Raw genomic sequence first — 23,943 nt, forward strand, 5'->3', positions numbered from 1 at the left:
GAGAGGGGACTCACAGACCCTGGGCCGAGCCCCGGCAGGCTCTCTGGCCATGGGGCCTGAAAAGCAGAGGCGGTGGTGCTGAGGACGGCACGGGGTTTCTGATCTGGCAGGTGACAGCACATCAATCTGCCCACCGAAGCACCTCTCTTGAGTAAGACGGTCCATTCACTGACTCAGGCTTCCATTCCAAAAGCTCTGTTTGCACCTGCTCTGTGCCAAGCATGGCCCGGGACACGTGAGCCCCGCAGAACAGCGAGCCACCTAACGGCCATGTCACCCTCACAAGCAGGTCTGTGACAAGGTCTGACTTACAATAAATTACGTGATCAGATGATGGCAATTCTCCTTGGGAAGAAAAATAAAAGAGGAGGAGGTAACACTTGAGCAGGAGTCTGCCATGTGGGAGGCGGTGGCCACGACGGTGACGGTGGAAAACGCGCCGTCTGCCAGCCCCGTTCGTCTCGATGGCGAGCGGCTCTGCAGACAGGTCACTCAGCACCGCGTGCTCCTTGCTGCAAAGGCTAACTGCAGCGCTGCTTGTCATGTTACTCGTTTTAGGTCAAAAAACTGCAAATAATTCTTTTTTAAAAAGATTTTATTTATTTATCTTTAGAGGGGAAGGAAAGGAGAGGAGGAGAGAAACATCAATGTATGGTTGCCTCTCGTGTGTTCCCTGCTGGGAACTGGCCTGCAACCCAGGCATGTGCCCTGACTGGGAATCGAACCGCGATCGTGTGGTTCGCAGGCCCGCGCTCAATCCACTGAGCTACACCAGCCAGGGCGCAAATAATTCTTTTTTAAGAACAAAAGTATGCATAGGTGGTGGTGGCAGGAGGCACGGATCTATAAACATCACATTTAAACTGACTTCAAAGGCGTGGGCTTCTCTCCTTTGGTAAAAATACTGAAAAAGAAAAACCACCACTGCGGGCCAGGCCAAAGGAGCGCGTGAGGCTGAGCTGTTAGAACCCGGCACGCAGGAAGAGCGTCAAAACCGAGGCAACTATGCAAAATGTGACCGCAATGAAAAGATTGACACTGTTTAAAATGTTTGATCATTATATCAGTTTTTGGTCATCAGACTTCTGACACCACTTCCAATAAGGTTCGGAAAAGCACATCCTGTTGGAATGGAAATAGGACTGTGAATCATTGTTTTCAATCCTCTGATTTTATAGGTCAAGAAACCGAAGGCAAACCCAGTGAAAGACCTGGCCACCGTCCCATACAGAATGTCTACCCAAGGCAGGGGATCCCGGCCCCGCTCTGCGGGGGACTCGCTGCCCCTCCTGCTACAGCAGCCGGGAAACAGGGCGCAGCGGGGCACTGACTTCCCACGGGCCTGAGTGTCTGCTGGAAGCCGCAGGCCTGGTAAAGCAGATCCTGAACTGCGACACCGGGGAGGCAAACACAGGCACTTTCCAAACACACGGCAGAACCATGGAGCTGCGCAGATCCCACCATAAAATCACGGCGCAAGCAGGACGCTCTGTCCCTAGCATTTTTAACACATCTTAACTGAACAATGGCGCCAACCTGGATTCTCAACCCCACGTTAATCACTGCCTGTTGTGGCTGAGCTGTAATGTTAACCAACCAATTTAAAACCATTACTGACACAGAAACATGTATTTAGAGATTTTGTGCCAACAGAGAAACCACACAGTCTTTCAGTCATGTGTACAGGATACTCCATATGGAATGCTAAATCCTCAAAACCACACTGGTTTTGGGGGTTACCTTTCTTGACTGCTCATTTTGGCGTACATGGCTTTGACCAATTCCGGGCTTTTCAGAAAATGGTCTGTAATAATCAAGAACCTAAGAAAAAAGAAGGAAAAAGTTTGGTTAATAGAAACGCAGTAAAACAGACACGGCCTTATCTGCTCCATAGGCATATCTTACATATGAAAGCACTTCTTTTCACTGAATTTTTGAACAGCTGTAATGTTAAAATGTTTTAAGAGGTTCACATACTATTTTTCTATTGGCAGCTAAAAGAAAATTAAAATTCTCACACTATTTATCTCCAATTTTACTTCTGAAAAATTTACTGAAATGATCCAAATTTATTCAACTCCAGAGAAGGGCCTGCTCTCGTGTGCACCTGAGCCACGAAGGGGAAACACCGCCCTCCAGTTTAAACAGCAGAAGGAAGTTCAGCTGCAAGCGCAGACACAGAGGGAAAACTGAATCATGTGGGTCAGAAGCTCGGCGCTAACACGAACCGAAGAGGCAGACATGCCCCACTTTTTAATTAAACGTAGGCCAGCAGCACAGGTGAGCACTGGCCTGACCACCCCTCTCTGAGCTCTCAGGTTACCAAGAAAACACCCTCACTGTCAGGCAGCGCAGAGACCCACTCGGGGAGCCCCTAGGCAGAGATTATGAGCATATTTCTTCAAAATGCCACTGTGACAACTAAAAAGATTGAGTAGTATTATTAATTAATTCTGAACCACATTTACCAGAGGGCATCCAAAGACTCAAGAACGAAAGAACACACTGTTTGCAACCGCAGTGAGAGCAACTGGAGTGCACAGTGGACAGCGAACACCTCTACAGCCATTTTATTTCACCACTTTGTCACAAACCAAAGTGTGGCTTTCGGAATACCGGGACGAAGCAGATTGGCCACCATGACGCACTGTCACTGCATGTGAAATGCATATTCTATTTCCTCCACAACCTTTCAAAGAGCTGATCAACACCTCCATTAAAATATTCTAACAATGAGAGTTCATATGGAAAATTCTCAATAACTTTCACATCAACTGAGGTGACTCATCAAACTGCAACTACAAAAATTCATGCATTTCAAGCCATGCACACAAAACAGTGGTCCTAAAGCTAGTTCACATAATCCATCTATAAAATATTCAACTTAGAATATTTTCCCATGAGAATACCCATTCAAAAACACAATGTCCCAAGTCCTGTGCCAGAGGCCCAGGAGTTTGGACACCACATTTCCAAACTCTAACAGCAGAGAAAGACCCACACGTAGATAGGTGTTTACAGGAAACTGTCTGAAGTGCAACACACAGACACACATCACAGATTACAGAATTGACACACTAATCTAACGGCAGGGCCGGGGGACAGGGTAGTGGACGGGCAAGGCAAGGAGGCTGGAGGGCGTGTTCCCGGAGTCCCCAGTTGAAGAGTGAGGGGAGAATATTAAATTAGACGTGACCCCCAAAAACTTGTAAAATAGCATGATGGAAAGAACAGCAGCGTGCTCAAGTAACAGACACTATCAGGGTTTAAAGGAGGATTCAGAACTGACAGTTGAACCCTTGGACACCACCATGGGTAAGGGGCCCTCAGCTGTTAGCCCCTGCGGAACTCTGGGCTCGAGAAAGCTGCCCGACCAAGGCCTGAGTAAAGAAGACTCATGTGACAGCCGCACCTTCCCTTGTGACACTGGTTATTCCTGTTCTCTTCCAAGAACAGCTTGGCCTTTATTAATTTTTTCTATTGTGCTTCTGTTTCCTATTTCATGGACGCCTGACCTTCTCCTTCACTAGCTTCTTCTTTCAACTTACTCAGGGTTTACCACTCTCTTCTCTTTCCATCTTCACAAAGTAGAACCTTGATCAGTAGAGGCACTGATTTCAGACCATCTTTTCTAATACAAAATCGTAAAGCTATAAATGTCCCTCTGAGTGCTGCTTTAGCTTCATCCTAGAAAATTTTGTACATTCATTATCCTTCGGGTCAAAACATTTTTAATTTGCCTTGTGATTTCTTATTTAACAAATGGATCATTCAGATGTGCTAATTTCCAAAAACTTGGAATTTTTCTAGTTTTTCTTGTTCCAGTTTTCTAACATAAGCTCACTGTGGTCAGAGAACATTCTCTGCCTGATTCCAATCCCTTTTGTGCAGAGTAGCCCAGGCTATGGACTGTCTTGTGAACACAGCATATGCAGCTGAGAGGACAGCAGATCTTGCAAATGCAGAGACAACGTGCTATGAACATCACTCGGGTGAAGGCGGTTATCTGTCTCAGCTCAAAATGGTCAGGGGTGAAGCTCATTCTTTCTTTCTTCCAGCACACAGTAAACATCTCCCAGTGAGTGAAGACAGTGGCATTTGACTTCACGACCATGAACTTTGAGGATAAGAACAGCTGTTGCTCACATCCAATTTACAGATCCAGCCAGAAAAGAGGTGTTCTGTGCGCGCACCCACACAAGCGCTGGGAGCTCTCTGCTCCACCACCTTGCAGGCTAACATTTCAATGTACAGCACTGACTGGAAATACTATAACACGCGTGAAGCAGAGATGATGGAGTGCTCTTCTTGCAACTCAAAGATCGTCCTTTAAGCGGCTGTCAATTACGCAGAAGTTTTTATGAGGTAGTTGCTTGGCTTATTTTCTGAAAATAATACATACACTCTCCATTCTGCAATGCTGCATAAAGTTACATGTGAGTTCTCAACTTCCAGTCAGAATTCGCTGCATTTGCTTTCTTACCCAGTATCTACTCAAGAGAAACCACAGACAAAAACTTTCATAATAGAGACCCAACAGTGTTGGATATTTTCTAAGTTACACACTTTAAGTGTGTGATTAAACTCTTTTGCAGAACTATCTCTGTAAATTCAGAAATTGTGTGGTAATACTGTGTGAGCCAGGCTGGGTCCCACTAATCTAAAACCTGAAATGCCACAGGACGTGCAGAGAATGCCAGTGACACTAACAACACTCCGGGGTGATGGACAGTGGAGCACGTTGCCTTGGGGAGGGTCAGAAATACATCCCTCCACCAGGCAGAAGGAGCAGAAGAGGCACTGGATAAACACAGCTTCATTTCACAAGAAGAAAAAGTGAGAGCTGAACCCTTTCCATGACCTGGGTTCATGTGTGCTCATAGGCGGGCCGAGCACGCCCCCCAGGCACAGGCAGCAGGCGCTTCACGGGAGCAGGGGAGGCTCGTCCCTCCCCGATGCCAGAGTGGACACCTCCTGGGCAGCTAGTGGCAGAGCCACTGAGTTTAATAAGGAAATTCCTCATTTAAAGGTGGTTACAGAGCAGCCAGAGTTCATAAAGCAAGTTGTTGGTGCCAAAGTGCTGACCACGATTTTACAAGTTTCCACACAGGCTAGAAACCACAGGGCACGAGGCCCCTCTCCCCGCCTCTCTCACCCTGCCCACGTGTAGCACAGCTGGTTCTGAAGTGTGAGAGCCGCTACAGAGAGATGGGTCGCGCCCATGTCCCAGTGATCCTGTGTGGATGCAAGGTGGCAAACACGGAAAAAGACCAGCGATGGTGACCCCATTGTCGGGAAACCCTAGAACCTGGCTCCCCTGGAGGGGAATTCTCTAAAAATGAAGCCATTGCCCTGGCTGGTGTAGCTCAGTGGATTGAGCGTGGGCCTGCGAACCAGACGGTCGCGGTTCGATTCCCAGTCAGGGCACATGCTTGGGTTGCAGGCCAGTTTCCGGCAGGGGTCAGTTCCCTGCAGGGGATGCACCAGAAGCAACCATACATTGATGTTTCCTTCCTCTCTCCTTCCCTTCCCCTCTAAAGATAAATAAATAAAATATTTTTTAAAAATAAATAAATAAAAATGAAGCCATTAGAATATTCTCTTTATTCCCATACACAAGGATGCAGTGTCAAAGCCAGTAAATAAAATAAATTTCATTGACTGCAAAACCCTAGAAAATGTTTTTACACCTCACTGATTATAAATAAAGAATTTGGCCCTGGCTGTTGTGGCTCAATGGACTAAGCACCAGCCTGTGAATCAAAAGGTAGCTGGGTTGGTTCCCAGTCAGGGCACATGCTTGGGCTGTGAGCCAAGTTGTGTCCCCACAGGGGGCACATGAGAGGCAACCACACATTGATGTTTCTCTCCCTATCTTTCTCCTGCCCTTCCTCCCTCTCTAAATATAAATAAATAGAATATTTTTAAAAAGAATGTGATTTAAATACATTCTTGAAAATGAATGCCACCCTCCTAATGGCTTTGATATCTGGGAACCCCACCCTTGGCCACTCACCATGGCCCTCTGGACGAGGCTTACAAAGCTGCTGTAGCAGATACCCTCTTTCTGCTGTTGGCCAAGTACCATTTTTTAGAAACATTAAGATAGGTGACCAACAGTCTGATAATTCAATGACAACACTTCTTCAAATGGAAAACAAAAGGAACAAAAAGTCTCTGAAAATACAATAGTTGAATCCCCTGGACTCTGAATGCAAGGCAGGGCAGAAATGCCGCCCCACACAGGCCTACTCCTGTGGCCCTGCCCCCACCCCCACCGCCCACTGGCGGAGCAGCAGCTGCTCTGAGAGTGAGGAGCGCAGACTTTGGAGTCAGACAGAACTGGGCTTGCATCTCAGCGGGCACCGCAGGCAGCGGCACCGGGCTCAGTATCCATGGTCCCAGCATCCCAGGGTCCCGCTCCTCCTGCTTCTAGTAATGACATCAGACCCATTCATTCATCATTTACCGAGTTCCTGTAGAGAGCTGCCCATTTTTTCCTGCCCAAGATCCCCTTTTCTTTCTTTGAATAACAGAAGTTTTTCCTTTCAAGACTGAGCCCAAACTGTCCACAGGGGCTATCAGCCCTAGGGCTCCCAAAGCTCCACCACAGAGGCCAACATATGGGCCCCAGGGCCCTGGGACAAGGGCTGGGACCTGGGATGAGGACGTGAGCCGACAAGGGCCACTCGCACACTGTGCAAAGATCTGCAAAGATCGAGCGAGTTAACGCTTCTCCTGGAGAATACCTCTGCTTTTCACACCTAAACTTCTCAAACCATTTGCCAGCCAAAGTTTATAAAGAAAAAATACTTCCTTACATCCCAAAGTATTCCAATGTGTCACAAAAAGATATACGTGCAAAAAAAATCACCAGTTACACTCCACATGCAACCACAAGTCAGAACTGTGTGCAGATGCTTTGAGAAGCGTCCTGCACAGTCCACAGCATAGATGATTCTGGCGGGCATTGAAAAGTTTACACTGAAAGAACACTGCATGAGACCTGCTGCACTGCAGGGGCTGCAGCCAAGCGGCAGCGTCTCTGAGGTGGGCCTGCACGGGGCTCGGGGGCAGGGGGGGTGGACTGAGACGGACCCTCCGGGAGTCTCTCTCCAAGAGCCAGGAGCCCTAGGAACCACACAAGCCTGAGGCAACTGAAAGCCAAGGACGCCACCAGCCACACAACTCAGCCAACCGAGACACGCAGCAGGCACTTCTCCCACACAGGGCCCCACAGTAACTACTCTGGGCCGCGTGGGCCAGAGGCCCTGTCCCTGAGCCTGCGTGGCTGCGTGAAAGTAGTCACAGGTAACACAGAAGCTCATGAGCATGGTATGTTCCAATAAAAATATATTTATAAAAACAGGCCGTGGGCTGGGTTTGGCCACGGACCCTAGTTTGCCAACACATTCCCGCTACCAATTATAAACACGGCGGGGCTAGTCCTACATGGTAGCAATGCACAAACAAGAAAACAAATAAACTATGTGACTTTCAGTCATGCTGAGTGCTGTTAAGTCACAAAGAAGAGCACTCCAGTACAGCTCAGAGGGACACCAGTTCTCATCTCGGGACAGAAAGTTCTCTGTGAGGACACATGGGAGTGAAGACCAGGGGAGACAGCTGTGCAGAGACCCGCAGGAGGCCATGCCAAGCTGAAGGAAGAGCAGGGGTCAGATTCTGGAAAGAACAAAGCTGAGGCCTTCAAAGAAAGGTGGTGGGACCAGCTGGAAGTGAAGGGCAAGGGAAAAGGCAGTCAGAATAAGGGGGGAGGTCAGTCAGGACCAAGGACAGGCCAAGCACCGTATTTTGCCATGTAATACGCACGCCCACATTTTGTGCACATTATATGCAATTCTGCCCATGGCATGTAATCATTATACCCGTGTATAATATGCATCCTTATTGTTCTCTCAAAATTTGGGGCAAAATACAGTTCTTTGTATTTGCTCCTTGGTGTCTTTAAGCCAGGGAGTGGCAAGCTCTCCAGCCACTTTCGGAAAGGCCGCCCTGGGTGTTGTGCGGTGATGAGGAGGGCCCGAGAGGCAGGAAGGGGAGTGGGAAAGTTTGGGCAGCAGGCTGCCTACAGGGGAGATGACGGGGCCTCAAGCTGCCATGGCAGGTGACCTTGGAACATGGTGTGCACATAGCACTGATGAGCGTGAGCCGGTGTCAGCAGAGACTCAGAGCTGACCCTCAGGTTCAGGGCATGAACAGGGTCTGGAACTCAGAGCAGGGGGACTGGAGACACTGGTCACAGAACTGGTAGGACTGGCAGAGCAGCAGCAGGCTTCAAGGGTGCAGGGAACCCAAAGCTTTCCTAAATGTGAGATGTCACCAGCGTGCAACAGGAAAACACACATAAGTCTGTGGCAAGAGGTCAAGGCCAGATGCACACACTTGGAAATCATCAACTTAGGAAGGAATTTTAAGCTGTGGAATTAGGTAAGGATGCCCAGGAATGAGCAATGACAGAGAAGGCATCTGAAGACTGGCCGAGGGCCATGGCAACTTGGGGCAGACGCAAAGGGCAGGCACTAGCCACGGAGCAGGAAGGGTGTCCGAGAGCGCAACCAGCACAAAAGAAGACACAGCCGAGCCGGTGCTGGTGCATCCTTTGGCCCTGGGGCCCACTGTGCCTAAAAACCCAATCAACTCTAGGATTTTTCAGTTCCGTAAGCCTGTAAATTCCCTCTCTTGCACGTGCATTCTGAGCCAGGCTTCTGGCACTTAAGACTCAGGAGAATGATGAACAGCACCACGCCTGTCGTATGCCAGCTATGGTCCCAGGGAAGGTCCGAGGACAGACAGTACCCAACCCCCCTTCGGGGAGCCCAGTCTCCCAGACCGGCACCAAGTGCTATGAAATTGGAGTGCGGGAGGACAGAAGAGGGGCAACAGACTCAAATGGCAACAGGAAGGACAACCAAGTGTATCTCCCTAATATCTTTACAGATAAGGAAACGGTGAAATTTATATGCATAGGGCGAGAAGCACCCCTAGAGCAAAGGAGATAACAACCTGGGAGTGGAACTTAGTCATGTAAAATAAATCAACTAGATAACCCAAATATGACCCAAAAGTAATACTCTGCTCAGAGTCATAAACTTGTTTTTGTGGGGAAACTGTGATAAAAGTTTACACTGAAAGAGGCCAAAACTGAAAGAACTCATACCTCGCCTTTGAATTCCGGCCTCCTCCCCTAACTGATCATTCTTAGAATACGTTTCAGAGCATAAACACAGAAGCCTCAAGTGCGGCCTGCCAACCCTGCCTCCTCTCTACACTGGTCCTGCGACCTTGGTCAGACTGGGTAACCTTGACTGACAGCTCAGGGCTCTCATCTGCTCAGGGCAGCAAAACACCATCCCAGAATGGCAGCCAGGGACTGTGAGATGCCCCCACATGGCACCTCCATCACAGGGTGGCACAAGGAGGCAGTGGTCCCACTGTGCCCCCCCCCCCCGTAAGGTCACACAGACCCACCCATACTTCTCTAACCTGCCAATGCACATGTGCGGGGCTGTCCGGTTCTGAAGGACTCAAATGCCAAAATTCAACCCTTGGATCCAGCCAGGTCATCTGAGAACATAAACACATCCTTCACACCCATAAACAAGAGAAACAAGCATTTTTAGAAGGACATTATCCCAATAATTCAAACTGAGTGGTGCCAAAGCCTTCCTGCCTACGCTTTCCTGTGTGAACCAAACCAAAAAGACCCAAAGGCACTGAAACCTCACAGTCACCCCTTTCCAAGAAAAGACACCGAACCCTCGAACCCGGGCACCACGCCATTTGCATTCACCATGAGCTCTCACACACCGAGCAATGGAAGGGCACAAACTGGGTTTTTTCTCCTAATGTTCAGGGGTGGGTTCACATTTAACAGCAAAGAGTAACAATTTTGTCAGATGCCTCAGGACAGTCTGTGGTCCCGGTTTTGTTTACCAGACGCAGTGGAGTTCAGTCACAGAAGTCACAGCCTCCAACGAACGGACTACAGAGACACACCTGACCACAACACTCCCATCTGACCCCACTTGGTGACCTTCGATGGCCTAAACTTGAGCTAACCTGAAGGAGATCTTACATTTTTCCCTTTACAACTTTTGCCCTTTATTCTAGATGGTTAAAATACAGATCTGAGATACGTAACAAATGAAAACAGAATCCCGCTGCAGAAAATTTCTCCTAGTAACCTGCCCCAGTGATTCATCCACCATGTTAAAAATGCTGGATTCAGGGGGGAGGATGGGGGGTGGGATGGGATGGGAGTAATAGACAGAAAACTGTACTTGAAATACATGGTGGGGGAGAAACTGTAAATTTTTTTTGCATGCTCAAAAAAAAATGCTTACATGAAACAGAAAGAGTACGTACTTCGAGGCAAGTGTGATTTTTCTTCTGCAATAACAACCTGTGCTACAGCAACCAAAAAAAAAAAAAAAGCTGGATTCTGAGGGAGGTTTTCTAAATCAAGCACAATTGCATAATTATTTCTGTACCAACTAGTATTTGTGTGCAAATGGTAATTCAAGTATAATACATGTTCAGAAACAAAAAGTACTTTAAAATCAGGTATAATTTCAACAGAACAAGAAAATTCACACTGAAAGAGGCGAAAACAAGGCAATTTCATGGCTTGTGAAATGGCAGTGGGACCCCTGGCAGCTCAAGATGCCCCCAGAGACGATCTCAAGCCTGAACACACGCCACCACGAAAAAACCAGACACAAAAATAGATTTTAAAGAAAACAGGAAAAGCACACTCATAAATAAAAACAATTACTTTCAATGAATTCTCTAGTGAGGAAAGTGTCAACTCCTTAGCAGATACAAACATGTGTCTGACAAGGACTGAACGAGCGAAGCAAAAGCAGACAGAAGTGAAGGGAGAAAGAGGAAACAACCCCCTTTCAGTAACAAAAGACCAGACAGAAGGACATCAAGGAGACAAAAGCTGTGAGTGACAGGCTAGGCCAACCGCACCCAACAGGCAGCTACAGAACACCCCACCAAAACGGAGCACGGTGTTCTCAAGGACATGAGCCACTCTCCCGACAGACCGGGTGTGAGGCCGTAAACAGCCTCGATGTGTCTGCGTGGGACAAAATGATGCAGGTGCACAGTGCACTCACCAACCACCACTGGGACGCTGGACTCCTCGTCTGCACAGTGCCGCAACACACACACCATCCCCCACTCTCCGACAGGCAGGCTGCCCACTGCAGCCACGGTGACCAATCTGCCTGTCTGCACCCTGCTCTGTTCCACGCCGAGTGCCCCCCGACCTGGCCCGCCTCCAAAACTCACTCTCCTCTGGGGACCCTCCAGGGTCTGCCGAGGAACCCCTCCTACTTAGTCAGCATACGTTGTTTTAACTTACCGTCCAGGTCCTATAGTCCGAGTTTTTACTTAAAACCTCTATAAGAAAAGGGATCCATCAGAAGGCTCTTCAGCAATCAAACCCCTAAGGAGATACTCACGGCCACTCTGACTCAGGCTGCTTTCGGTGAGCGTCTACAACATCGATCGCAATGTTGAGGTTTTCTTCCAGTTCTTTCATTCTTTCAGAATTAAGGGATGTGAACAAAATCATTGACGAGTAGGAAACAATTTTTTTGTCTGGATGATTTAAGCAAGACCTTCCAAATAAAGAAATAAGTGTTAGCCCAGTTTAACAACCCAACAAAATGTGACTACAGCATATACATACCAATGACCCTGGTTAACAAATGCAGTAGGCACTGAACTTTCAATGATTTAATGAAGACTTCCAACACTTTGAAAAACGTACATTATTTACCATAGAAACAGCAAGTACCAAACGAGTCACAACACAAGGCATCCATCGCAGTCACAAGGGGCAGGGTGTTTAAGGGAAGGTGGTAACCGGGCAGGAAGGAGACTCTGGAGTCAGGAGCCGCAGTGTTGGTCGGCCCTGGCCCACCCACCTACCACCTGTGCGCTTGGCTCTCGCCTTAGCCATTGCCGATTCTGTCACGGGGCATGGACAATGGCAGAGCTTCATTTTTCATTCTTCTGGAGAAGGTATTAGCCTTATACTTCAGATCAAGAATGTGTTGACTGCAGCTGCCCAAAGACACAAAGCCAGTACCAGCAGAAGCTGCAATTCAAGTCTGGTTCTGTCTCCAAGACCCGACAGGAGTGATGCTACCTGACTCCGTACTGTGGGCTTTCTGACACAAAAACGGAACTTGGGAACGAGACTTCCTTGGCCCACCTCACGGGGCCTCTGAGGCTGAGGGAGTGGACAGGAAGCACCAGGCAGCCTGTTACCACTTCCCTGAGCACCTACACCTGCTGGAGGGCCCCTCGCCTGCGTTTCCATGACACCCGGGTTTATCTGGTTGGGTCAACTCCTGAGGTACAATGTGGGCACCTGTCCCTTACTTCCCACCACAGCACGAGCTCTTTGGGAATACTAAAGTATCTCCGAGTTGCCCCTATGCCACTCATGTCGCTCAGAACCTGGCAGGTATTAGGCACCCAAAATGTTTCAAAGGAATGGATTCCTCAAAATAAGTAATTTGTATTTCTGTAGCTTGAATCCCACAATTCTTTCTTTCCCCCTAAGCTCAACTATTAGTAATCATAAAGACAACAGACACAGAGGTGCCTTCCACTCTAGTTACCCGCAGCAACTTGGGTGGCAGTTGTACTCAGTAAGCCAAAAGTAACATGGGAGTTACACTTTACAGGTAACCAAGACACACCTGTGCAACTAGGGACGGCAGCAAAGAGCGCAGGCAGCAGATATGTGAAGAGTGCCGGCTCTGGACCCAAGAGCCGAACAGGGTTTGCACCCAGCTCTGCCAATGACCAGCACCTACATTGGTCCCCGCATCTGTGCACTCACCCACCACCACTCACCCGGCAGGGCTGAGCACAGAACGGGGAAAATACACAGACATGCCCGGCTCAGGGCATCCAGGCAGCAAGCAGCTGCTGTTCTGCTACTTGCTCGGTGCCACCACCAAAGTCACCCCACGTGGTGGCGACACAGCCGGATCAGAAGCCAGGCCTCTGCTCCCCAACAGGGCTTCTCCTCCCCCCATCCAGCCCACCTCTTCCCTCCACACACACAACTGAGGAGGAGGAAGGCCCAGACGAGCGGGTGCACGCCAACAGCTCTCCATATCGACAAGAGCACGCAGCTTGGCTCCGAGCACACGGTAAGTGCTCGGTGCACACGGGGTCAACTGGTCACCCACACTTTGATGTTACGGCTTTTTCTTATAAATGATCATGTCCGTCAGAACAGTATTTCTCATTTTAACCCGAACTTTTATTTTCTTAGAGTGAAACTGAAATACAACAAAGGGCACAAATCAAAAATCAATGAATGTGTAGATAAGCACACAGCTCTATAACCAGCCCCCAGATTAGGCTGCAGGGCTCTCTCAGAACCCCAGAGAACCTGTGTGCCCCCTCTCAGCTGGTGCTGAACCCGCCGCCACCTGCCTACCCAGGGAAACCACAGTCCTTGTTTCTGTTAGCAAAGGTTCGTTCTTCCTGTTTTTGAACTTCGTCACATGGAATGATATTGCCCACCGGCTTTCAGAAAAACTCTCGGCAATGTACTCACAGAAAGAGCTCCGGGAAGGCGTGCGCCCAAACGACGGCCTGGGAGTCCTCGTTCCGCGAGGCAGCATTGCCTAAAAACTGCAGGCCACAGCGGAAAGCTGAGGATTTAAACAAGATACATGATTAAAGTGATTTTAACACAAAGAATAAATACATTTTAACAAGAAATATCCTCAATGTCACTAAACAGAAAGTTTCCGTTAGCTTCTTGTAACTACAAAGTTCTCTCGCCACAATGAAACTTTGCACATGACATTAATGTTAAAATGCCGCACCAAAGCAAAGCACTGGACAAAGTTCACTAACTTCTTAAAAAGACTGTAAATGTGAACACAAATACACCGGCGACTACTGAATACATTAAATATGGAACACATACTCTGGTTTTTAAAAAAGTGCTCTTAGACTAGGGCTTTTAAACTTAAAGCTTGGTAAAAACGACATATGAGGCAAATATCAGCCTGCAAAGAACATCACAGACCATTTAAAAATCGAATATAATAAACCTTAAGGCGAATGTTGAAGGCAAAAAAGCATTACTGGCGATTTCTGTAAAAAGTCATTTCAGAATGACTGAATTCACCAGAAAGATGTAACAATTTTAAATTGGAATGACCTTAACATGGCCTCAAATACATAAATTTAAAAAATAACCCTGACAGAAGTATGGAACGAAGAGAAAAATCCACATTAAAATGGGCATTTATAATATACCTTCCTCAGTAACTGACTGAATAAGCAAAAATACCAGCATATTTAAAAGAACTGAATATTACTTATTAACAATCTTACTGACATGTTTAGTATATATTTCACCAAATAAAACTGCAAAGTATGGACAAAATCTAGAATGCCGGTGACACCAAATGCCAGTGAGGATGTGGAACAACGGGGGCTCTCTCCATTCACCACGGCGGTGGACGAGACATGGGGCGGCAGCTGGGGAAGACAGTCTGCTGGCTTCTCACAAACGACACACATTCTTCGCACACAACCCAGCAATCGCCCTCCCTGGAGTCATCACCTGCTCATCACCTGTCACCAATGAACTACTCTGGGGCCAGGTGTTGACAGTGGGAAAGACTGTGAGGGTGTGGGGGCAGGAGACACATGAGAAACCTCGGTACCTTCTCAATTCTGCCGCGAACCTAAAACTGCTCTGAAAAATCAGGTATTATTAAAGAAAAGAGTAACAGCAAAACAAAACTGTTTAGGGGCCAAAAAGGAAAAGGAGACATAAATTCAATTCCCAACTTAACATGAACCCGCAAAGTTATTTAACCGGAACAGGGTCCAATTTCCTCATCACACTCCGGGGACGGCATCATCTACTTGCAGAGCTGCTGAAGGGCTGAAATGCGAATTCACCTCAAGTGCTGAGTGTGCCGCAGGGAACGCACGAAATGCCCTGCTGGCCACCATCTGTAACCAGCACATATCATGGAAACTCACACGGAAACTCCAAGTGCTCACTGTGTAAACCCGCATCACAGAGCGGGAGAGACCAAGACCCACAGAGGCTTCCCGGGACTCGACCAAGGTCACAGGATTACGGAGAATCGCAACTCTGGACCTCGACGGCAGCAACCCAGTGTGGGATGAATGTCGCCTCATGACCCGCGGAAGCTCCACTTGGAAGTTATAAGGGAATTTTACTAATAAAAAGGGAATTTAAACAACAGCAGCATGCCCAGCCCCCTCAAGGACACTGGGCACACAACAACATTTCACCACATGACAGAGGAACAGACAACTCTCTCCAAACGTCAAACTGATACACACTGGAATTATCTACAGAAACCAAGTTCACTGACCACATTGGAATGACCTATAGAAACAAATCCTTCAAGTAATTAGAATACCCCATAGTCTAAAACTAAGAGATACAGTTCTACCTAATCCCTGGGGACAAAAAAAAATCACAATGGAAGTAAAACACTGCAAACCAAATGTTAAAAAAAATACTACAAACTGAAACCTGTGAGATGCGGCTAAACTGGACACAGGGAGGGTTACGGCTTTAAAGCGCATGTGCTGGGAAAGAGGGACGATGGAAATGAACAAGCTGGGCATTCTTTCCAAGAAACTATGATAATGTCAGAATGACCGCCCTAAATGAATAAAGAAAGCAAAGATAAAGAGCAAGGAAGTATTAAAATTAAGCAATCACAAAACAGAGAATACTACCAAACTCAAAATTGATTATTCAAGAAGCTCAATACTGATCAACCTTTGAGAAGATCACTCGAAGGAGAGAAAAGGCACCAATGACAGAGAAAAACTTTCAGAAATGAAAAAGCATATGGCCGCAGATCCTGAAGATATCAGAGAAAGAAAACCGTGAGATATTACAAATAACATAATGCCAAACTGTTTGAAAATTTCAATAAAATAACCAAAACCCTAGAACACAACATACAAAAACTGACTCTATACAGAATTCTGTAAAATATTCAGGAAAAGCCTGAAGAGTCCTCTAACCATTACGGAAACTGAATTAGTAGGCCCCAAAAGACTTCCTCACAAAGAAGACCCGGGACCTAGAGAGTGGCTAGCTCACATCCAAGAGAAAACTAATTCCGAATGACCCAACTCTCCCAGAGAACACTGAACGAGAGAGTGGAATCCCCAACTGGCTTGACGAGACCGGCACTGCTGGGAGACCCAGGTCAGGACAAGGGCAGCGTCAGAAAGGAAAAGAATGCTCAGGGCCCCAACAAGGGGGGCCAATATAACGATGCACCAACAAAACGAATATGTGACATGTGATGCGACAGCGCTGAACTCGTACTGCACTGAAAGCCACTTGAACATTCAAAATTACAATGTATGATTGACCACATTAACCTGCAAAGGACAAAACCACATGATCATCTCAAATACTGCAGAATACATATTTGATGAAATTTAACACTAATTCATAATTTAAAACAAGGCAAAAAAACCCTATCCATCAGAGAACAGGAGGCTTCTTTAACCTAAAAAGAGGTATTAACAACAATTAAAAAAACCCATGGCGCACACCCTAGTTAACAGCTGCAGAGAAGCAAGTGATGCCTTCAAAAGGGGGCGGGTTGAGGGGCCGGGAATGAGCATTCCCAGCCACTCAGCACTGAACACCACAGGCAGCGCCACAACGAAGCAAAAGGCCCAAGAAGTGGGAAAGGAGCAGCTACACTGTCATTTTATCCCCAGCAGATGAAGTGTCTATGTAGTCTATGTAGTCTAGTCTGTTTCTAGTCTATGTAGAAAATATACTTTAAACCTACTAAGTTGTTTGAATTAATAAGAGAGCTTATAAATGTTGCTGAGTGCAAGGTCAGTATTTAAAAATGCATACTATTGCCCTGGCTGGTGTAGCTCAATGGATTGAGCGTGGGCCTGTGAATCAAAGGATTGTGGTTTGATTCCCAGTCAGGGCACATGCCTGGGTCGCAGGTCAGTTCCCGTCAGGGGACACATGAGAAGCAACCATACATTGGTCTCTCCCTCTCTCCTTCCCTTTCCCTCTAAAGATAAATAAGTAAAATCTTTTTAAATTTTTTTAAAAATTAAAAATAATAAAAATGCATAATATTTCTATATACAGAAAATGAGCAAAAATCAAGAAACCATTTCTAAAAGCACCAAAAATACAAATAAAAATGTATGCCACTAAAAATTTTTCTAAAAATAAGGTCAATATTAAAGTAGAACAAAATAAGTGTAGAATTATACCACTTTTACAGATCAGAGGACTAGATTAAGCACCATTCCTGTCTGAATCACAACAGGGTGTTTGTGTGCGCATGCATGATTTCACACACCAGAGAATGTGTCTAGCTTGTGTGCTTGTGTGTGTGTGTGTGTGTGTGTGTGTGCGCGCGCGCGCGATCTGAGAGATGATGCTACAGTCTGTGTGAAGGGCCGAGCATAGCTGAGATGCGGTTCAAAGTAATGAAGTGAGAGGATTTGCTTTCACAAGACAGTAAGCAACTGTGGTGAGACAGTTCAGTACTGGGGCAGGAGCAGGTAAACAAAGCAACAGAACAAAAGAGAGCAAGAGAGACTCAAATCTATGCTGATACGTGATTAATGACAGATGAAACAGCAGATAGGAAGTAAAAGACAGTCTTTTCAAAAACAAGGCTGGGACAACTGGGTGTGAGTAGGGAAAAATGAAAACTGAACTCTGCTCACACACACAGAAGATTCAAGTCCATGTACTAACCTAAATGTAAAACAGTAAAAAAAAAACAAAACAAAAAACCCACTGTAGAATAAGAACTACTTTGAGACTAGACTCATAAAATAATACCCATAAAGAAAAATACTAGTAAACTATATTACATTAATAGACTACATTAAAATTAACAACATTTTGCCCTGGCTGGCGTAGCTCAGTGTATTGAGCTCGGGCCTGTGAAGCAAAGGATCGCAGTTCGATTCCCAGTCAGGGCACGTGCCTGTGTTGCAAGCCAGTTCCCAGCAGGGGATGCACGAGAGGCAACCATACATTGATATTTCTCTCCCTCTCTCCTTCCCTTCCCCTCTCTCTGAAAATAAATAAATAAAATATTTAAAAAATTTAACAACATTTTTTCTCAAAAGGTACCACGAAGAGAGTTAAAAACAACAACAAAGAAAATTATCCATTGCCCTGGCTGGTGTAGCTCAGTGGATTGAGCGCGGGCCTGCGAACCATTCCCAGTCAGGGCACATGCTTAGGTTGCAGGCCAGTTTCCGGCAGGGGCCAGTTCCCTGCAGGGGATGCATGAGAAGCAACCATACATTGATGTTTCTTTCCTCTCTCCTTCCCTTCCCCTCTAAAAAGATAAATAAATAAAATATTTTTAAAAAAAGAAAAGAAAATTATCCAGAGAACAGGAAAAGATACAGAACACATAACTGAAATAGAACTTATACACAGAATATATTAAAAGAGCTCTTAGAAATCATTTAAAAAGACAAGCCATCTCATCAAAAAAGAGACCAAAAACACCGAGACCCTGAAAACCATCTAATAAAATAAGGCAGACGAGACAAAGACAAGGGCACACACACAGACAGAAGTGCCCGGCCCCACGGGAGAGACCTGAGACTCCACTCCATACCCACCAGACACCCGCGCGGCAGAACGAGAGCCAGAGAAGAGCATAGCGCCGGGCGCCGCAGCGAAACCCGAGCTCCAGGAGCTCCCATGCTCGGACCACAGGCAGGCCGTTTTGAGAGGGCACCATCATCAGTAAGGGCCCCTCGGCTCCAAATAAACCCTTCAGTGCCTGCTCTGTGGACAGAGAGCTGGGCCCTTGGAGTGCTGCCTCGGCAGCAGGGGGCGGGAGGAACGCGGGGCAGCAGCATTCCCCCCAACCCCCACCCCAGGCTTCCGTGGTTGGCAGTTCTCTAGCTAGTGTCACCTCCATGCTTCTCCAGCCATCAGCCCCAGCAGAACCTGACAACGTCTTGGGGCACTCTGAAACACATGCTGAGTCATGGTCCCTCCCTGTGGTCGCCGTCCCCCTGCACCCCATGACAGCCTGATGAGGGAGGTATCAATGGTCTCCCCCTTTTACAGGAGAGGAGACTGAAGTTCAGTCACCCATTCAGGACATGACCCTTGTAAGTAGTGTTTAAGTACAGCTGGCAAAGAGGCCCTTCCTGGGGACAGGGCTTACAGCTGATCACAGGAGGTCAAAAGCCACCAGAGGATCTGAGATGAAATGAAATACGTCACTCCATTAAAGGAGTTCCCAACAGGCATCGACCAGGAGACATTTTTCAGAGCGAGTGAACTTTCAAAGACCTTAAACTTTCTAGATTTCCGGTTTGCTAGGAGAGAGAAGCTGGCCTGCTGCTCTGGCCCCAGACCTCCGTCCTCTGACCTAGGACTTGCGGAGGGTCTGGGCCTGCCTTTCACACCTGGTGGCCGAAAGCCTGGCTGGGCACAGGGCAGGCTGCTGGCTCCCGAACCTCTGGGCAGAGCAGCTGTAAGGACCGAAAGCAGAGGCACGCCGCACACCGCGCTGTTCACCCGCTCCTGCCACTAACCCGACAACTGGCAGCTCAAAGCGAGGTGCAAAACTGGGGCGAACAATCAAAACACTGACATTTTAAAAAGTATACAAAGAAAATGATGAGCCAAGAATCTCAAAACAAAATTAGCAGTATAATTGAAAACAAAGACACAGGATACAGAACTGCACACGTACACACACACCCGTTTATACAAATACTGAGAAATGACTAAAAACCAAGGCAAGTGTGTGTTGGATGTAGCCTGCACAGGTAATGAGGACTGCTTTTCTTCCTACTTTTCTGAACTTTTAAAAGTTACTCTATAATAAAATTATAAAATGTTTATAATAAAAAACTTCATTTTTAGTAAGATGTCACAGTCTTAAATGACATTTCTATTTCTACTGAGTATTTGGAGTATGAACACTCAAATTGTGCAAAATCCAACACAGGACAGAGGGCAACCGCACGCGCCAGCCTGAGCATGGCCAGAGCAATAGCTCAACGGACAACTGAGCGCGCACCCGGCACCACAGCGTGGTCCCGTGGAGGAAAAGGGTGGCCCTTTTCCTCTCTCGTTTCTCCCAGAAACGAGAGAGGAAAATGCTGAACAGGTACAGATGGCAGTTTGCTTTTACAAAACAGCTTATCCAATGATCTTTACATAAATACTGCAAATGTTACAAAGCCCCTCAGAAATCCCAACATTATTTTTACAGATTAGAAAAGAGTAAAGGCCAAAAACAACACCAATAGCTCAATTAAAATAACTCATGCTTGTGTTTACGTAAAATTTGATGAGCATAATATATTCGTCACACCACTGTAATTATTCTCTGAAAATAATACTCTAAATATTATTTTGACAATGTAATTATAGTTCTTCCCTCAAAAGTGGTTAACAAGAACCGGCACAGACAGCTGCTAAAATTCCGCCGAGAACGAGGTTCTCAGAGAGGCGGTCAGAGAGCAGAACGGGCACCTCACCAGGAACCAGAGCACCTTTTAAAAGACTTGGATTAGGTTCGAACTAACACACCATGAATAGTTTTTAAGTTTCATTGTTGAATCCAAATTCTATTGAATTCCAAATAAAATCCAGTAATATCATTAGCTGCCTTTTTCAAGAAGGTAGTGAGAAAACCCAACCTGTTCTCCTTGTTGCCTTGGGACAGCCTCCCAACTCTGCTTCGGAACACGGGTTCTCGGCTTGAAATCCATGCGACTGGGGTGTTAAAGATCTAAATACACATGTTTTCTACGCACACCCTGGGAGACACAGTACCCACAGTACCAACAACGTGGCGACTCTCCCCCCAACATCTATAAATTCCACGTAATTCCTAGTATCCACAATATAAAAGTAACTCTTACAATTTGAGTAGACAAAAGTATAGCCCTTTGTCTCCTTTGAGACGACAAAGAGCCCAATCGGAAAGTGGGCCGAGGACTTGAGTGGCTATTCCTGCAAAGAGGACCAACAAGTGGCCAACAAGCACAGGACAGGCTCAGCATCACTAATCATTAGGGAACCTCCGAAGGCCTGCAGCTTCCTACATCTTCGTGTCCCCACCAAGATGATTACAACCTAAACAAAGGGAAACCAATCTGGGCCAGGAGGTGCAGAAACTGGCACCTTCTACATTGTGGGTGAAAAGGTAAAGCGGTTTAGCTGCTGTGGAAAAGTGTGACGGTTCCCAGCAATTCCACTCTCAGGGACACGCCTGGAGGGACCGAGGGCAGGTGCTCAGACAAGCGCGGGCACAAGCGTGTGCTTACAGGCGGCACAGGAGCCAGATGGTGGGAACGCCTCACCGAATGACTGGGTAGAGAAAACGTGGTATGAGCAGTTACTGGAGTATTTTTCAGGCATTAAAAATAAAGTACTGATCCATGCTACAACATGAATGAACCTCAAAAAACATTATGCTAAGGGGAAAAAGCCAGACACAAAAGCTCCTGTAATTCTGCGCCACCACACATAAGAAATATCTAGAACGGGGAAACCCACAAGGACGAGATGCAGAACGGTGGCTGCAGGGCTCCTCGCGAACGGAACACAGCTGGTCGGGGGCACAGGGTTTCCTCTTGGGGGCACAAAAATATACGCTATTAGACAGAGGTGGTGGGTGGACAACTCTGTGAATGCATTAAATGCCACAGTTTAAGGTGGCTAATTTTATCTTCTATGGATCTGGTGTCAACAAAATGTGGGAAAGAGCAGAGCACAGAGAAAATGGACTGAGGGGCACATGGAGTCGGGGAAGATTTCTGCAGATGCGAAACAGGAGAGCATGTTGTATTTTGATGAAGGGGAGAAAAGAGGGAAGAGCTGATGGGGCTGAGAGAAAGGGGACAATTTCAGGGGACAAGTGTCTGCGTGCATGAGTGGAGCGCCCAGTCCAGCTGATGGCTATTTAATCACAGCGTTCGCCTGCAGGGCACTTCCTCTGGCGTCTAATTTCGGGGCCCATCATCACAGGTGAAACCTACTGCCCACCAGGGCTCCGCCGGGCTGCCAGGGACACACATCCACCACACGAGCGTTTGTCAGCAATTACAGAACGCAGGACATTCTGAACTCTTTCTGAATCACCATGCCACACACAGACTTCAAAAATAGCTGCCTGTCCACGCAAGACAGTGAAATGTGTCTTTTACAGCTGATTTTTATTCCCCAAGTTGAGCACTGAGGCTTCCGTTTTATTACAAAATGGAGTTAACAAAAATAACTTTATAACATCTTTAAAACACTTTACAACTAACCCTACATCCTATCAGGTTCTTGAGAATATTTGAAAACTTATCCCTGTTTTAAAAAACCAAAAGCAAACACTTTGTAAATTTTTAGGTAACTTAATTCAAAAATAATTACGATTTCCCAAAGGAAGAATTCCAAATCATATAAAAAGATGTAGGAATTTTAACAAATGAGCTTTAGATAAAAACACTAAGATATCACAGAGCGAGAACTGAACCGAGCTGGGCAGCCCTCCACGCCCAGATTCCGCCCGGTTCACCCTGCGCCACAGCCTCTGGGCCTGAGAAGGGAGACGCGCGGCCTGCACACGGCCAGGAGGGCAGGCGCGCCGCACTGTGCATGAGCACAGGCATTAAGAACTGCATATACTGAGTAAGTCAATTTGTAACTCAAATCATTTCAAATATAGCTGGAGATGGCTCACTTAAGAAGTATTTGTTGAATTATGTTATATTTTCTTTACTAAAAAGAATTTTCAACTACATCTGCTTATAAGCCAGATATTTACACTGAGATTTTTCTTACTAAAATGGCTTAAATTTACCATAAAATATTTCAATTCTTTGGATAAAGATATCATATATTAAAATTCTATGTTTTTAAAATATGATGTTAAGATAGTAACCCAAGTTCAAAGGAGAAATATCAATACAAACAGTTCAAGAACCAGAAACACCCAAACAAGTCTGGAGAGCCTCCAGCCCTCAGAACCAGCAACAGGGCTCCCCCAGCCCCCAAGGACAGCCACCGACAGCCAGAGCTGACCTCCCGCCCTATTGGTGGCACTCCAGACTTCCTTCTTTGGCGTCGCTAGTGTCTGGCTCCCCTCCACAGAAGGTCGGCACCCTGAGGGCAGGAATTTTTGTGCCCTGCAGTCACCGTCCCACCACCCCAGTACCTCCCTCAGGACCTGCCCTGTGCCACTGGCTCGGGCTGCGCCACAAAGCACCAGGACAGGAGGGGCAGGTGTGGGCAGGGCTGGGCCTCCCTCCTGAGTGCGCATGGCCATTTTCTTCCTGTGCCCTCACATAGTCCTCCTTGTGTTCGTCTGTGTCCTGATGTCCTCTTCTTACAAGGACACCAGTCACACTGGACTAGGGCCACACATATGACCTCATTTCACCTTGATTACCTTGTTAGAGGGTCTGTCTCCAAATACAGCCACATCCTGGGAGACCAGGAGTTAGGACTTCAACACGTGGATCTGGGGGACACAACTTAGCCCACAATAGAGGTAAGAAAGCAATTTGCTACAGCTTTTCTTATAACTCTTTAATATCACTAATAACATTTCTCTGTATCAGCACAGAACACTGGCTTTAATGAATGATGTAACACTCAGAGACTGGTGTTCAACCCCTTTTCAAAGGTACAAATGACTCACGAATTGTGCTGCACTTACCTGTCAGCAGCGCCTCTGGTTCCACTCGCAGTTCCCGAAAAAGCAGAATCAAATCCACAGCTACGCCGATCGTATCCAAGTTCCTGCACCACGTTGTAAAGAGAGACAAAGTCAGACACCTTCCTAAGCCTGCATGTCAAACAGTCCAAAAGCGGCGCTGAGCCTGCTGGTG

General features: G+C 46.8%; 1 protein-coding gene across 1 annotated transcript in view; it reads right to left on the reverse strand.

Moving 5' to 3' along the window:
* The window catches only part of ATXN10 (ataxin 10), a 135,022-nt gene that overhangs the window by 88,978 nt on the left and 22,101 nt on the right, over positions 1 to 23,943 (reverse strand). Inside the window, exons 3-6 of the mRNA XM_037049527.1 lie at positions 23,772 to 23,854; positions 13,616 to 13,712; positions 11,493 to 11,651; positions 1,741 to 1,821 (exon numbers count right to left, since the gene is read on the reverse strand). Coding sequence (XP_036905422.1) covers positions 1,741 to 1,821; positions 11,493 to 11,651; positions 13,616 to 13,712; positions 23,772 to 23,854 — 420 coding nt within the window. The remainder of the gene's footprint in view (positions 1 to 1,740; positions 1,822 to 11,492; positions 11,652 to 13,615; positions 13,713 to 23,771; positions 23,855 to 23,943) is intronic.

Source organism: Sturnira hondurensis, unplaced genomic scaffold (assembly GCF_014824575.4).
Source record: "Sturnira hondurensis isolate 20B ecotype Veracruz unplaced genomic scaffold, ASM1482457v3 Scaffold0000780, whole genome shotgun sequence".
NCBI lineage: Eukaryota > Metazoa > Chordata > Mammalia > Chiroptera > Phyllostomidae > Sturnira > Sturnira hondurensis.